General features: G+C 37.4%; 2 protein-coding genes across 3 annotated transcripts; one reads left to right on the forward strand and one right to left on the reverse strand.

Moving 5' to 3' along the window:
• The first annotated feature begins 1704 nt into the window (after nt 1–1704).
• LOC130809658 (calcium-binding protein KIC) lies at nt 1705–2332 on the forward strand. Its single transcript, XM_057675407.1, has one exon. It carries the CDS (start codon nt 1898–1900, stop codon nt 2267–2269), a length of 372 nt encoding a protein of 123 aa, XP_057531390.1. The 5' UTR covers nt 1705–1897; the 3' UTR covers nt 2270–2332.
• Nucleotides 2333–3109: 777 nt separating this feature from the next.
• Nucleotides 3110–7433, reverse strand: LOC130809659 (serine/arginine-rich splicing factor RS31). 2 transcript variants are annotated; one of them, XM_057675409.1, is made up of 6 exons: nt 7285–7433; nt 7042–7170; nt 4368–4480; nt 3830–4056; nt 3490–3738; nt 3110–3396 (listed from the first exon to the last, which is right to left on the reverse strand). In XM_057675409.1, exons 2-6 carry the CDS (start codon nt 7145–7147, stop codon nt 3366–3368), a joined length of 726 nt encoding a protein of 241 aa, XP_057531392.1. In that variant the 5' UTR covers nt 7148–7170; nt 7285–7433; the 3' UTR covers nt 3110–3365. The 2 variants fall into 2 exon arrangements, with proteins under 2 accessions (XP_057531392.1, XP_057531391.1); XM_057675408.1 differs by having other exon boundaries at nt 7042–7173; nt 7285–7379.
• Nucleotides 7434–14845: the final 7412 nt, after the last annotated feature.

Genomic DNA, 14845 nt, shown 5'->3' on the forward strand with positions numbered 1-14845 from the left:
AGCTATAGTATCCCACACTAATTTTGAAGTGCCAAATTGAAAGAGGATTGCACGATTTGATGGAATGAATCAAAGGTTTTAGAGGGAGAAGGTGGAAATGTCGAGTGAGGTAGGGTTTGAGAAATGGGATTTTGCGAAAAACAGAAACTGATCTGAATTTGTATATCAGGTCTGTTCGCAGTTACTAACTGCGAACAGCTCTTTTGTCTTTTATAGCTGTTCGCAGTTAGTAACTGCGAACAGCTCCAAAGCACAGCTTTGGGGTTTGGACGCTTACTTTTGGGAAAAGTTTAGAATTTCGCTTATTTGCTTAATTTTTTTTATTTTTTCGCTCAACTTTTTCTAAAATTCGGCAGAAGGCAGGTTTCTTATAAGTTAGTTCTTATATGGCCCTTGTTGACAAGACTTAGTATTATGGAATTGCATGGTTTGTCTAGTCAATTCTTGAACAGTAAATATTCTTCATAGCTCCTTTAACAAAATTCTTCACTAGTTCTTAGTCTTAAGCATTCATTTTAGGTAAAATGTTGGACCTGTAGGAATTAGTCACAGATTTGTCCTTGATTATAGGAACTAATTATAGTTAGTAGAATATTGTCCATGATTATAAGCGATAAATAAAGATTAGCTGCCATATTTAGCTAGTTTATTTGTGTATAAATTAAATTCTTGTACCAGCTATTATAACTATAAATAATACAATCTGAATATTATTATGTATACAATGTGAAATGGCAATGTTTTCACAATGGAAGACCTTAAGTAATTGCCAACTTTTGTGGTTTTGGTCTAAATTGTGGTTTTGTGTTATAATGTCCATCTTAAGTTTATAGCCTCAAAAAGTGACTAGAGCATACTACATCTCTAGATCTTGGTTATGATTTATCACTCCTTACAAAACTACAATGAAGATTAAGTGATGTACTTTGCGATTGGGTACTTTTTTTTAGTGATTTAGGGTAGGCTAGAGAATCTCTACAGACAAATGAAATGAGACTATCGTTTCTATAGCTGGTGAGAATCGAACCCTTGTCACGAAGGTGAAAGTGAAAGCTCTCAACCACTAGGCTAACTCATAATTCGTAACTTAAACCCAAATATCAGATGAAACAAGATCCAAGAGGATATACAAGAGGGTCACTCCACTAAGCTAAAGGCTATTAGACAAGCTAAGATTAGCCAATTAGCTGTATTCATCTTATTGAATTAAAGGTTGTTCGACATGCTAAGATCATATAATTAATCATATTCATATTAATCCTACTAAATTAAAGACTATTGTCGTATCCATGCCAATAACTTATTCAAAATAAAAAATAAAAACGCAAGATTTTAGGTTAAAATTATTTATGCATATCAATTTACATTCATTAGATCTTACTCATTAATTGAAGAAATTTTACCCATTCAACAAAAAGATATCATCCAAATATCCCATCCAAATCAAATTAAATCAAAAGATATGCCTTGGAATGAGATACCTAAATTGTATTTTCCCAACACCTACGAAGCAAATAGATCTTGCCCACTTTTTCTTTTTTTTTGTGAAAGAAATGGATGGTTGAGATCATAAGATGTATTGGACTTAATATCCCATAATTTTGTGAAATTATAAATACAATCAAAAGGAAACTTCATAGAAACTCCATAGTCAAATAATATGATGCTATTTCCATTGGCCATTTTGCCATTGTATCTCTTGACACATACGTTTTAACCAAAAAAAAATTCCAAAGTCATATGCCCCACTAAATGTTGCACCTTCCTAGAAACTCTTTATACACTCACTATTAATTCAACCCTTAAGATAGAGTCATGTTCATATAAAAAGTGCCTATTTAAGGCATTCAAAATTTGTCAAAACTTAAAAATACTCACATTTTGTAGCTCTAGGAGGATGGAAAATAGTAAGAATGGATCCAAAACTACGACTTTATACGAAGATTTGTTACCCGTAATGGCTGATAAGCTCGATGTTGAGACGTTTGTTTTGGAGCTTTGTGGAGGGTTCAGGCTGTTAGCTGATCCTGATAAAGGGATGATCACGCCTGAGAGCTTGAGGAAGAACGCGAGTCTTCTAGGAATGGAGGCGATGAGTAGGGAAGACGCAATTGACATGGTTCGTGAAGGAGATCTTGATTGGGATGGAATGCTAAATGAAAGAGAATTTTGCATATTGATGGTGAGGCTTAGTCCTGGAATGATGAATGATGCTGAAATGTGGCTTCACAAAGCTATTGAACAGGAACTTCAATCACCAACTGCTTAGTTTAGTACAATTTACGTAGGTAACATTGTATTATCTGCATGAAATAATTGTTTCCTTTGACATACCAACAAAATATATATATATATATATATATATATATATATATATATATATATATATATATATATATATATATATATATATATATATATTTCACAATTCAGAATTAACATAGCGTTCTATGCCTTGCCACTAATGGTTCTAATATGATCGAGAAATTTTCATAAAGATAGTGAATGCATTTTTTTTTTGTTTCGAGATAAAGATAGCCCCTTAGAGCTCACCTTACAAGGACCGAAGGAGAGAGTTAATTTTTCCGTAAATTGTGAGACTTGAATTCGTGGCGCAAGTGCGGAAGAATAAGCCATCAATCAGTTCTATTTTTCGGTTTTTATGGTTTTATATTGGGTTACATCAAACATGTTCTCAACTGAACCAATATAAATTGAGATATCATCAAGTCTTGTGTGAGACCTTTTCAGCGTGACATGAGTCCATACAAGCAGTCCAATTAATACTATTTTTTTTAAAAAAAAACAACTAATTAAATAAGTTAAAGTAATTTTATTCTAGTTTTATTTAAAGTAAATATTAGATCAGCCTATATTAAGTCATCTCATGATGAGACGGTCTTAATAAAAAATTTGTCTTGAGATACACACTAAAAATAATTTATGGTTAACTTTCTTCTAATGTATATACCATTAAAATTGACCAACAATCAAGCAATAGAAGAATTAGTATAATACAAAGAACAAAATTTAAAGCGAACGAAGAACCGAAGAAGATTTTTTTATTTAAAGCGAGAATCTTTCTTGGCAAGGCATTTCTAAATACCAATAAACTTTCAACATTGCAATTAGTAAGAATAGACTTAAATCAAATGCCATTACAAAGTAGATTATAACCACAAGAGCCATCTCATAGATATTTGTCTACAGGGATTCTAAAAGATAACAAGCCTTCACAACAACTAAGACTAAAACAATAATTTCTGATTGTCCCATACTAAATTCATTTATAAAGAAAACTGGACAAGTTTTTCCATATCCGATATGATGCAGTCACAAAATGACACTTGACGAGCTGTGAAGCTTCAAGTTCTTGACCTCCGAATCGGTGATCGGCTGTTATAAACAAAGTGATGATCAGTAAAACAATTAAACTTTGGAATTTGGATACACTAGAAAGTAGTATGGAAGTAATGGTATGAGACCTACCTGCGGTATCGAACATACCCAGGACTTCGGTGCCTCTCATATGAAGGACCATTGTATCGATCATAAACAGGGCTGCGAGGACGATCATAGCCAGGACTTGGCCTACTGCGACGATAAGGAGGAGTTGGGGAACGGCGGTGGGGCATTCTGCCATAGCCTCTCGGGCTATAATTTTTGTTATTTCTGTCATCTTGTTCATCATCATCACGGAGAGCATATTCAACTGAGATTACCCTGTCCACAAGTTTGCTGCAAAATTTACAATATGATAATGGTAAGTTTCATTACCAGCCAAAGACAAAGACAAACAAAATTCCAACATGATGAAATGGAATATAACCTCATATTGGTACATTCAAGGGCCTTGGTAGCATCTTCTTGGGTCTCAAACTGCACAAATGCAAAGTTTCGCCGAATTCGGACACTCAAAACCTTTCCATATGGCTCAAAGTGTCTCTCCAGATCCCGATCACGTGTCCTGATTGGATCAAAGTTTATGACAAACAAGGTCTTAGTAGGTCTTGCACTCGAACCCTTGGGTGCATCACGAGCCCTGCCCCTTTCACCCTGCAGCAAAAATTACAGGTCTTATTAGTAAAACATTCCCGACCAATAAAGTATCAAGTAGTTAACCCAATCTTCCTTAATTTAGGTGGCATAAATTAAAAGAGAGGAAAAGGGTTTTGGCTAAATACATAAAATGGAGAATCAAGGAAATTGAAAACAAATGCTGGAAATTTAATAATGCACCACATCAGCAAAATAAGAAAGATTTGTAGCAAACTAGCAATATTTATCTTCCACAAATCAATAAGGGAAGTGTCAATCTCAAGCAGCCACGCTTTATCTCGCATGTGCATACAGAAGTAGTTACATACCCTGGCCCATTCCACTGAGAGCCTACGCTTGTCATAGCCAAATGGAACATTGTCCAAACCACGAATGGCATCCTCTGCATCACGCTCATCTTCAAAGTAAACAAAAGCAAACCCTGCGCAAAAAGAAATCATGTTGAGGAGCTATGAAGCTAGGTAGGCACTACAGCCGTAGCCAAACAATTACTCAGCCACAAGATGACTTTTCTCTGGCAGTAACTTGAAAAAGTACAACACCTGAACATATGTGTAGGGCTGATGCACTTAAGGATGTAGAAGCGTGCAGGATGACAATATCAAGGTTGGCATATTATTATTCTAAGTCCAAAATTTCAGATCTGTAATCGCAAAGCATGCTTCACCAAATCAAAGAGCACAATTTTCAGGATAAAGAGGTATGGCAAGACAGACAATGAGAGCCCACAATGATCTAAGGAAGAGTGCATGGCATGATTTGATTGTGCCAAGGATGACCATTCTTGGTAAAAAGACACTCAAAGCAGTGTAGAATGAAGGATGGATGATCAGGTTGAAGAAAATGCAGTACGTTTCCATCTGATTTGTGGAAAGCACGAGGCTTCCTTTCCACTAGAATGTTCTAACGCAGAGTGTAGTAGAGTCCAGATGGAAGCTCAGAGCCCTGCGCCAAAAGAAACACTTAATATGGAGAAATTCTCCGAACAAAGTGTACACCTCCGGCTGCCATCAAATTCTGCAGTGGAATATTTGACATTTCCACCTTATTAATATTTTTCAGCCATGATTAGTAAAAAGATGGTTAAAATGCTGTCAGAATTAGTTCAGAAGAAGTTCTAAATGCAGAACTGTTTTAGATGTAATGGGCTTAAAACTATACTTTCCCATGTAAACATATGCCAAAAAAAAGCAGAAGGAGCATTTCCATGCCACTCAACAAAAAAGTTTCAACATGAATTAACATATTTAAAATGCTTAAACAAATTTATGAAGAAAACAAAAGAATTTTTTCATCAAGACATACAGGCCAAAATCTATATATAGCTTATATGGCCCATGCAGTGCCCTTCTCTTGTGAATCATTACAGCCATTCACATAACACAAGCATTGTAAATCTCATAGCTACAAAGTATATCCCACCACCAACACGAATAATGGACGGAAGTTCAAGAAACTTAGCGTAAAATGAACAGTTGACCTATCATAAGCTAAGGTACAACTAATATAGCCCATGCACCGCCTTTTTCTTGTGAATCGTTACAGGCGTTTACATTTCATAGGCATTCTCAATCTCATAGCTACAAAATATCTCCCACCGCCAACTACGAAAAATGGATAGAAGTATAAAAACATTGGCATAAAATGAACAACTGACCTATCATTAGCTAAGCTACGTAATCTCTCCATTAAAAAACTGTGTACTCTTCAGGCTAATCACCATTTTAAGTTAGATAGATAATCAAAATGTCAAATGTGACCAATGAAGTTCAAGCATAACATTTCACGCGTACCCTGTCTCCCACACAATTGCACAAATATTAAGAAAATGGTGGGAACATATTGTGTAAATAGAATTAAAAGGAAAAGAGAGCAAGAGAAAATGTGTGAATAAGAATTAAAGAAAGTGAAGGCATTATGTGGACAAAGAAAGTACTACATTCTATTCCCGCACTTGATTTAAAGAAATCAATTTCTCAATAAATTACAACTTTAAGTCTAAAACGCTAGTATTCATCAAAACTTATCTCAAGTTGGTGTTTGGTTTGGATAAAAACATTTCCTTAAAAAACAATTTTACATGAAAACCATTTTCTAATGGAAATCCAAATGATAATAGACTTTCATTTGTTTGATTTGATGGAGAAGTCTTGGGGGAAAAGGAGGTCGTGAGGATGGAAAAGTAAAGGAACGTTCATTTCTGTCAATTTTGAAAGAAAAAATGTTCACAAAGTATTGAAAAACTCATCCGAAAAATGGTTTCCACCCAAACCATACACCCCTAATGTCAAATGACATTAGTTTTGAAATTTTCGCCTAGCGATGGGTTGGGTGTTTTGGCAGGGTTGGGCTAGGAGATTCATCAAGACAAGTGCTGCAGCTTTGAGTCCCTAAAGACAAGAACCTCCGTTCCCTCTTTGGTTTTAGCCTCGGAAGAAGATTATTTATCCAAACACCCATCAGTTATATTTTTTCTTCTATCTGGGTTATTCTTGGATTCTTTAACTTTTACTAAATTGTGAATCGCCTCACACCCAGTACCTAGCTCTTTTGCCGGGCTCCTGAAGTGTAGGTTCTCCAGACCCTTAGAGCCTTGGAGCACTCAGTGCCGTTTTAAAACTAAGAATGACATGCAGTACATCAACAAAAAAAAACATCACCCAAGTAAGCTTAGTCTGGAATTTCAAACCCTAGTTAATAGAAGATAACCGGAACTTTAAAAAAGTAAGCTAATATATGCTCCAAACTCCAAAGCTCTAAACCCAATCCAATACTACATACAAAAAACGCACCTAAACTACGCAAAAACCCTAATAACTTGATCATATTGAGCCCTAAATTAGGTTCATCCAAAGTAAAGCAACGCGTTATTATCACATTAATTCAACAAATTCAGCATTTCTAGGAAATCAAAATGAATGAAAAAAGTTTCAAGCTGAAAAATAATCGATAGCGGCAAAATAGAGAAATAATATAAATTACCAGATTTCATATCAACGCGTTCAACTCTGCCATACTTTGAAAAGAGTCGTTCAAGATCAGATTGACGAGTATCATACTCGAAATTTCCAACGAAAACTGGCCTCATCGTTCTTCACTTGAAATGCTTGACTGCTTAATTAGTAACAAATAAGGTAAGCTAATCTTGAATAAACTTGGATTACTGAGAATATCGAAAAACAAAAACGATTAGGAAACGATAATGTGCAGATAATGAATCATTACCTTCGATTCAGCTTGGTAGGAAGGAGGGAGAGAAACCCTAATCGCGAACCGCTCAAAATTTTGGGGGAGAAAATATTTATTTTGGGCGCAGGGGAGAAAATGTTTTTTAAACAGGAAGAAACAAGTTAAAGTCATATATAGAGGAAGAGCCCTAATTTTTTTGAGAATTTTTTTTTAAAAAATTACCTAAAATAATTTAACATTTTTACGATTTTTCTACAATAATTCTAACTATTGATTAACTATAAATAATCTAAACTTTATAAGGCATTTGCCTTAGTAAACTTAAGTATTCAAATGACCTGCTCTAGTAGGCAATTTACTAAAAAAAAATAAATTGAAAATTAATATAAAGTAAGAAAAAAATTTTAAATTTACATGAAAAATTCTAACATTTTTTAACATTTAGTTTAATTTATCTTTTATTTTTAAAACAATAAAACTTACTCTAGCAGGTCATTCAATTATTCTAGATAATTTTTTTTTCAACCTATTTTAGAAAAATTAAGGATATTAAGCCTAGTATTTTTCCTTTCTCTTCAAAAAAAAGTCTAGTATATATATTTTTTCCTTTAAAAAAAAGTGTAGTATTTCTATTTTTATCCACGTGATAAGACTAAATTTATTTAGTGAATGTTTAATAGTATTAACAAGGCAAAAATAGGGATTTTTTTGTCAAGTTTGTGAAAAACCAATTGTAAATATTTTTTAATTATTGTCTACATGATACCATTTAACTTGTGCGGTAAATGATTTTGTAGTATTAATGAAGTAAAAATAGGAATTTTTCGTTAACTTTATAGAAAAAACTATTGTAATTATTATAAGTAAAGGCGTAACATTTATGATCTTTATAATATCAACTTTATACCTGCCTTTACTTGAATTACCACTCAGCTTATTGCTTTCTCATGAAGAATTGTTGGCAATCTCGTCAGTCTTTTATCTTAGTTTATTTATAGAAATAGTCTTAAGCTGACCGCCTTGATCAGACTCCACTAGTCACTCGCTATTCATTATGTTGTTAATGGTGACTCAAATTAGCTGGCACTATTGAAGAAGATGAGTAATGGTCAAAGAGGACCTCCGCGGGGCGCGAAGAGGCTGTTGCCTCAGTCTGCAGGGCGCGGAGTGCGTTCTGTTTCCACTTTGCGGCTCGCGTAATTTTACACGGTTCGCGTAATTGCGGTTTCTTTTCACGGGAGATGTCTTTTGGGACGGTTACCTTTATTTGTGGTCGGTTATTTGTGGTTACTTAGACCCCAAGTTGTCTTTCAAGATGGTTTTATTATATATACCTTCTCTTGTTAGCACTAGAGATTAATGATTCACAAATTGAGAGAGATCACAAGAGAGTCATTATAATTTGTGATTGTGAGTGTGATTGTAATTCATCTTGTAAAATCTTTGCGATCATAGTGAAAATAATTGATCTCGGTGCCGGTGGACGTAGCTACCACATTGATAGTGAACCACGTTAAATCTCTCTTGTCATTTTCTTATTATTTGCATTGAATTTCTTATTGTTTCATTTTTGTTCATCGACTTTACTTCCGCTGGCGTACAACAATTGGAATCAAGAGCTCAGGTTTTAAGTCCTAGGAGAGTTTTTGAGTGAAACAATGGCTGGAGATTCTACAATAAGAATTGAGAAATTCACCGGGAAAAATAGCTTCGGGCTATGACAAATAAAGATGAAGGCTCTGTTGAAACAGCAGCAAATCTGGCGTCCGTTGGCTTCAAAGAGCATTACTGCGGGGCCGGAAGACGGATTAACTGACGGGCAATTAGCAGTAATGGAGGAAAAGGCTCATTCTACCATTTTGCTAAGTCTGGATGATCATATCATCACGGAGGTCGCTGATCAGGCTACAGCGGCGGAACTTTGGATGAAATTGGAGTCATTGTATATGACTAAGTCGCTGACCAACAAATTATTGCTGAAGCAGCGGTTTTTCAGCCTCCGAATGCAGTCAGGTACTCCCTTACGGGAACATCTTGAAAAACTTAACTCTATTTTACTGGATTTTCGTAACTTAGATGTTAAAATAGATGATGAGGATGTTGCGTTGATTTTACTTGTGTCTCTACCGTCTAGCTATGAGAATTTTGTGGAGTCTTTTATTGTTGGTAAAGACTCCCTGACCCTAGAAGAAGTGAAGGCAGCACTTCATACTAGGGAACTTCGTCAGAAAGCTATAGGTGATAACGGGGAAAGTTGCAGTGGGTTGTTTGTTAAGTCCGGAAAGTCTAAAAGGAAGAAGGGGGCTAACAAGGGCAACAATATTGGGTCGGGTGCTGGAAACGGCAATGAGGGATCTGGTAAGACTGCGGGGAAGACCTGTTATTACTGCAAAGAACCGGGTCACTTTAGGGCTAATTGCCCGGTGAGGAAGGGCAAGTCCCAAGCTGCTGTAGTTGAGGGAAAACCGAAGGAGAACTATAATTCGGAGGAAGATTTGGCATTAGTGAGTTCTGCTAAGTCAGGGGATTTTTCTGATGATTGGGTTCTAGATTCGGGGTGTTCATTCCACATGAGTCCTCGTCGAGATCGGTTTGACACGTATGAGTCTTGCAATGGGGTAATGTTATTGTAGGTAACAACGCACCTTGTAAGGTTACGGGTAATGGATCCATGAGATTGAGGACTAGTAATGGGCGAAAATTGACATTGACTAGGGTGCTGCATGTCCCTGCTTTGGGGAAGAATCTGATTTCATTGGGTGCCTTGGATGATTTGGGGTACAATGGAGCGTTTTCAGAAGGGGAGCTGTCCATTTATCGAGGTTCGGAGTTGGTACTTAAAGGTACCAAGAGGAACACCCTCTATGTCTTTGAGGGTGTCACACTGCCAAATTCTGCGGTTTGCGCATCAGCATCTCACCAGGAGATGACCAAGATTTCGCACATGAGGCTTGGTCATATGGGGGAGAAGGGGATGCAGTTATTGTCTAAGAGGGGTCTATTATCCGGGATCAAGGATGCCAACCTTGAATTTTGTGAGCATTGTGTGTTTGGGAAGAAACACAGGTCAAAGTTCAGCAAGGGTGCAACCATTACTGATGAAGTACTCGATTCCATTTAGATTGCTGGGGTCCATCTAGGGTTGAAGGTATAGGAGGTTTTCGCTATTTTGTGTCATTTGTAGATGACAAATCCCGATACACATGGCTTAGGTTGCTTAAGTCAAAGGAAGAGGCCTTCAAAGCTTTTAAGCAATGGAAAGCTTTGGTGTAGAATCGACAGGGTAGGAAGATCAAGAAGCTACAAACAAACAATGGGCTAGAGTTTTGCAAAGAGGAGTTTAATCAGTTTTGCGCAAATGAGGGTATTGGCCGGCATCATACCGTCAGGATGAAACCAAAGCAGAACGGTGTTGCAGAGCTGGTTAATCAGACACTGCTTGAGAGAGTTCGATGCATGCTCTCTAATGCAGGGCTTGGGATGAGGTATTGGAGTGAAGCTGTGATGACAGCTTGTTACATCATCAATAGGGGTCCTCACTCGGGAATTGACTTCAAATTCCCGTTTGAAATCTGGAGTGGTAAGTTTCCTAGTTTCTCTAGTTTGAAGATCTTTGGTTATGTTGCTTATTATCATGTTAGTGAGGGTAATCTGGATCCACGAGCCAAGACGGGGTGTTTTGTTGGGTACGGTGATGGTGTGAAGGGGTTTAGGATCTATTCACCTTCGGAGGGTCGAGTCATTCTTAGTAGGGATATCACTTTTGATGAGAGCACCATGTATTCCAAGAAGTGCTCGGAGTCTTCTGATTTGGGAAAGGAAGGGGAGAACATACTACAGACAGATGGGGTGCTTGAGGTATGTCAATCATCCATTGTTGATTTACCTCGAGTGCAGTTTATTGATGATGATGCTGAGGTTCTAGTGCCGAGTACTCCTGAACCTGAGGTTGTTACATCTTCACCTAACTCTGGGGAGGAGGTGGAGCAGTCTAATCAGAGGTCATCTAGTCAACCTGATACTATTCTTGAGAAGCCTAGACGAGTTATCAAGAAGCCTGTTAGATTGATTGAAGAGATGGAAGGAAGAAATTGCTTTGTTGAGAATTTGAAAGGTTATGCATTGAATGTAGCTGATGATGTAGAGTCATATGAACCTGCCACGTATAAACAAGCAATTAGTTGTAGTGAGTCAGCGCAATAGCTTGCTGCAATGGGTAAAGAGATGCAGTCTCTTTACAAGAACAAAGTGTGGGAACTTGTGAAGGTACTAGAGGGGAGGAAGCTTGTAGGGTGTAAGTGGATTTTTAAGAAGAAAGAAGGGTCATCTGAATCTGAGAAAGTTCGTTTTAAGGCTACGCTAGTTGCAAAGGGGTTCAGTCAGGTAGAAGGGGTTGACTTTGTGGAGATATTCTCACCGGTGGTTCGACATACTTCTATTCGTGTGATATTGTCCATTGTAGCACATTATGACCTTGAGATGGAGCAGCTGGATATTAAGACGACTTTCTTCCATGGTGATTTGCAGGAGGAGATTTTGATGAAGCAGCCCGAGGGATTCGAGATTCCAGGAAAAGAGCACTATGCATGCAGATTGCTAAAGTCATTGTATGGACTTAAGCAATCCCCTCGGTAGTGGTACAAGAGGTTTGATTCTTTTATGGTTTCGCATGGTTTTATAGAACCTCGTATGATTGCTTTGTGTATCATAGTAAGTTGGATGACGGTTCCATGATTTATTTGTTGTTATATGTTGATGACATGCTTGTTGCCATAAAGAATAAATCGGATATTGTTAGACTTATAGAGTTGCTTAACTTGGAATTTGACATAAAAGATTTGGGTCTAGCTAAGAAGATTTTGGGTATGGAGATCTATAGGGATCGGGCTAGAGGTAAGCTTTTCTTGACTCAGAAAAGTTACATCGAAAAGATTTTGTCTCGTTTTGGGATGGAGAAATCGAAGCCTATAAGTACACCAACATCTGTGAGCTGCAAATTGTCTTTGTCTATGTCACCTCAAACTGAGGAGGAGTTGGCGTATATGTCTAGAGTTCCTTATGCTAATGCTGTTGGTTGTTTGATGTATGCTATGGTCTGTACTAGGCCGGATATTGCGCACGCTGTCAGTGTTGTGAGTAGGTTCATGGCTCGACCTGGGAGAGAGCACTGGCAAGGGGTGAAAAGGATTTTTCGCTATTTGAGAGGGACAGCTGATATTGGTCTTGTGTATGGGAATGGTAAGGAGTGTTTGGTAACTGGATATAGTGATTCTGATTATGCAGCTGATGTGGACACCAGGAGGTCGGTGACCGGGTATGTGTTTACTTTAGGTGGTTCTGTGGTTAGTTGGAAGTCTACATTGCAGTCTTCGATTACGTTGTCTACTACTGAAGCTGAGTACATGGCTTTAACTTCTGTAGCTAAGGAGTCTATATGGCTCAAGGGCCTTGTAGGTGAACTGGGTATCGCACAGGTTTTGCTACGGTGTATTGTGATAGTCTAAGTGCCATCTGCTTAGCTAAACACCAAGTACACCATGATCGGACCAAACACATTGATGTCAGGTATCATTTCTTACGTACTGACAAGAGGGTAAAGGTAAAGAAGATCGGGACCGCTGACAACCCAGCTGATTTCTTTACTAAGTCTATTCCATTTAGTAAGTTTAAACATTGCTTAGACTTGCTAAATATTGATTACTATGTGATGTAGTAGGCCCTTAGGGGCGATGTTGGGAAGCTCCTGTTGTAGGCTTGTTGGCCTTAAGGTGGAGCTTGCCCGGGGCTTGTGATGCAGGTGGAGCATTATGAGTTGTTATACTTGGTGACAAGTATGTGATAGGTCTTGGTTGGAGACTTGTCGGGATGAGTCTTGGTTGAAGACTTATCGGGATGTACGGCTTATGCATGAGCTTTACATCGGGTTTTGGCTTCAGATATGTTCACTTTGTGTTGATGAAATCGTTTGCTGAATACGAGTTTTCGTCAAGGTGGAGATTTTTGTTATTGGTGACTCAAACTAGCTGGCACCATTGAAGAAGATGAGTACGGGTCAAAGAGGACCTCCGCGGGGCGCGGAGTGCGTTCTGTTTCCACTTCGCAACTCACGTAGTTTTACACGGTTCGCGTAATTGCGGTTTCTTTTCACGGGAGATGTCTTTTGGGACAGTTACCTTTATTTGTGGTCGATTATTTGTGGTTACTTAGACCCCAAGTTGTCTTTTAAGATGGTTTTATTATATATACCTTCTCTTGTTAGCACTAGGGATTAATGATTCACAAATTGAGAGAGATCACAAGAGAGCCATTATAATTTGTGATTGTGAGTGTGATTGTAATTCATCTTGTAAAATCTTTGCGATCATAGTGAAAATAATTGATCTCGGTGCCGGTGGACGTAGCTATCACATTGATAGTGAACCACGTTAAATCTCTCGTGTCATTTTCTTATTGTTTGCATTGAATTTCTTATTGTTTCATTTTTGTTCATCGACTTTGCTTTCGCTGTCGCACAACACATTAATCTAAAATAAATAAACATATAAACAGATTTTACCCTAAGGTAGGACCCGAGAGGGTCAGCTGGAGGGAGTATGAGCTCATATTTTGCCATGGGCGTCGGGTGCCTGATAACGCCCTTGGTCGTGTCACTATGCCATGAATAGAGAAAAGATCCACTACATTTGAATATACTTCGAGGGATTAGACGTTCTGAAAGCAAATCGTGGAGTAAATAGGAAGTGTTAGGTACAAGAGTAAAACCCTTATTGTCGTTCAATGTTATTGTATTCACTTGTTTTGTAAGTTCTAACTACCATAAATTTGTTGATTACTGACGTGTACTGTTTGTTTTCACTGTTGATGGCTTGTCTCTAATGCCCCTGCTATGACACGTTGGTCTATGATCTTACGTTGAGCAACGGGGTTATCATAGATAGACATTACAGGTGATGGAGCTTTTTTGCATTGCATATGGGGGAAATGAGTAAGAATCTTGAAGTATACAATAATCTTATTGTCTACATGTAGTTTCTTTTTAGTTAAATTGTCTATGTTTTAAGTTTGAGGTACATGTCCTCCTTTGTATAAGTTATTTTTGCTGCGTTGTTTTTGTAGTTTGTAAGAGTTAAACAGTTTATCATTCTCTTCCTTACTTCAAACTCAAGCGTTTACGTTGGAACCACAATCCATGCTTAGCATGTCGACTGAGAATTAGGCGATGATCATTCCGCCGTGATATGTTGTTACAAGGCCGATAGTGCCTCTCCTTTATTATGTTTTATTGATCATTGTTTGTTTAGTGCGTCCAACTTTAAGGCAGATGTTGCCGAAATTTCCGCACGATCTTGTTTTGAAGTTTTCTAATTCCTTTAATCAAATCATCCAACTTAACTTCCCTTTTTCCTTCTTTCAATATTTATTTTATATTTTATTTTTAATGTAACACCCGAATTTCCTCCGTTTCCCTGCGGTTTTGGTTTCGTATATAGGTCAGAAATTTAAGGGTGTTACATGAAAGCTTATCTAATCAATTTAATTAGATTATCATCCTGAAAATGAAGAATCGAATTTACTTTGGCAAACAAAGTCAATTAAG

The sequence above is a fragment of the Amaranthus tricolor genome, chromosome 4 (genome assembly GCF_026212465.1).
Source record: "Amaranthus tricolor cultivar Red isolate AtriRed21 chromosome 4, ASM2621246v1, whole genome shotgun sequence".
Taxonomy (NCBI): Eukaryota; Viridiplantae; Streptophyta; class Magnoliopsida; order Caryophyllales; family Amaranthaceae; genus Amaranthus; species Amaranthus tricolor.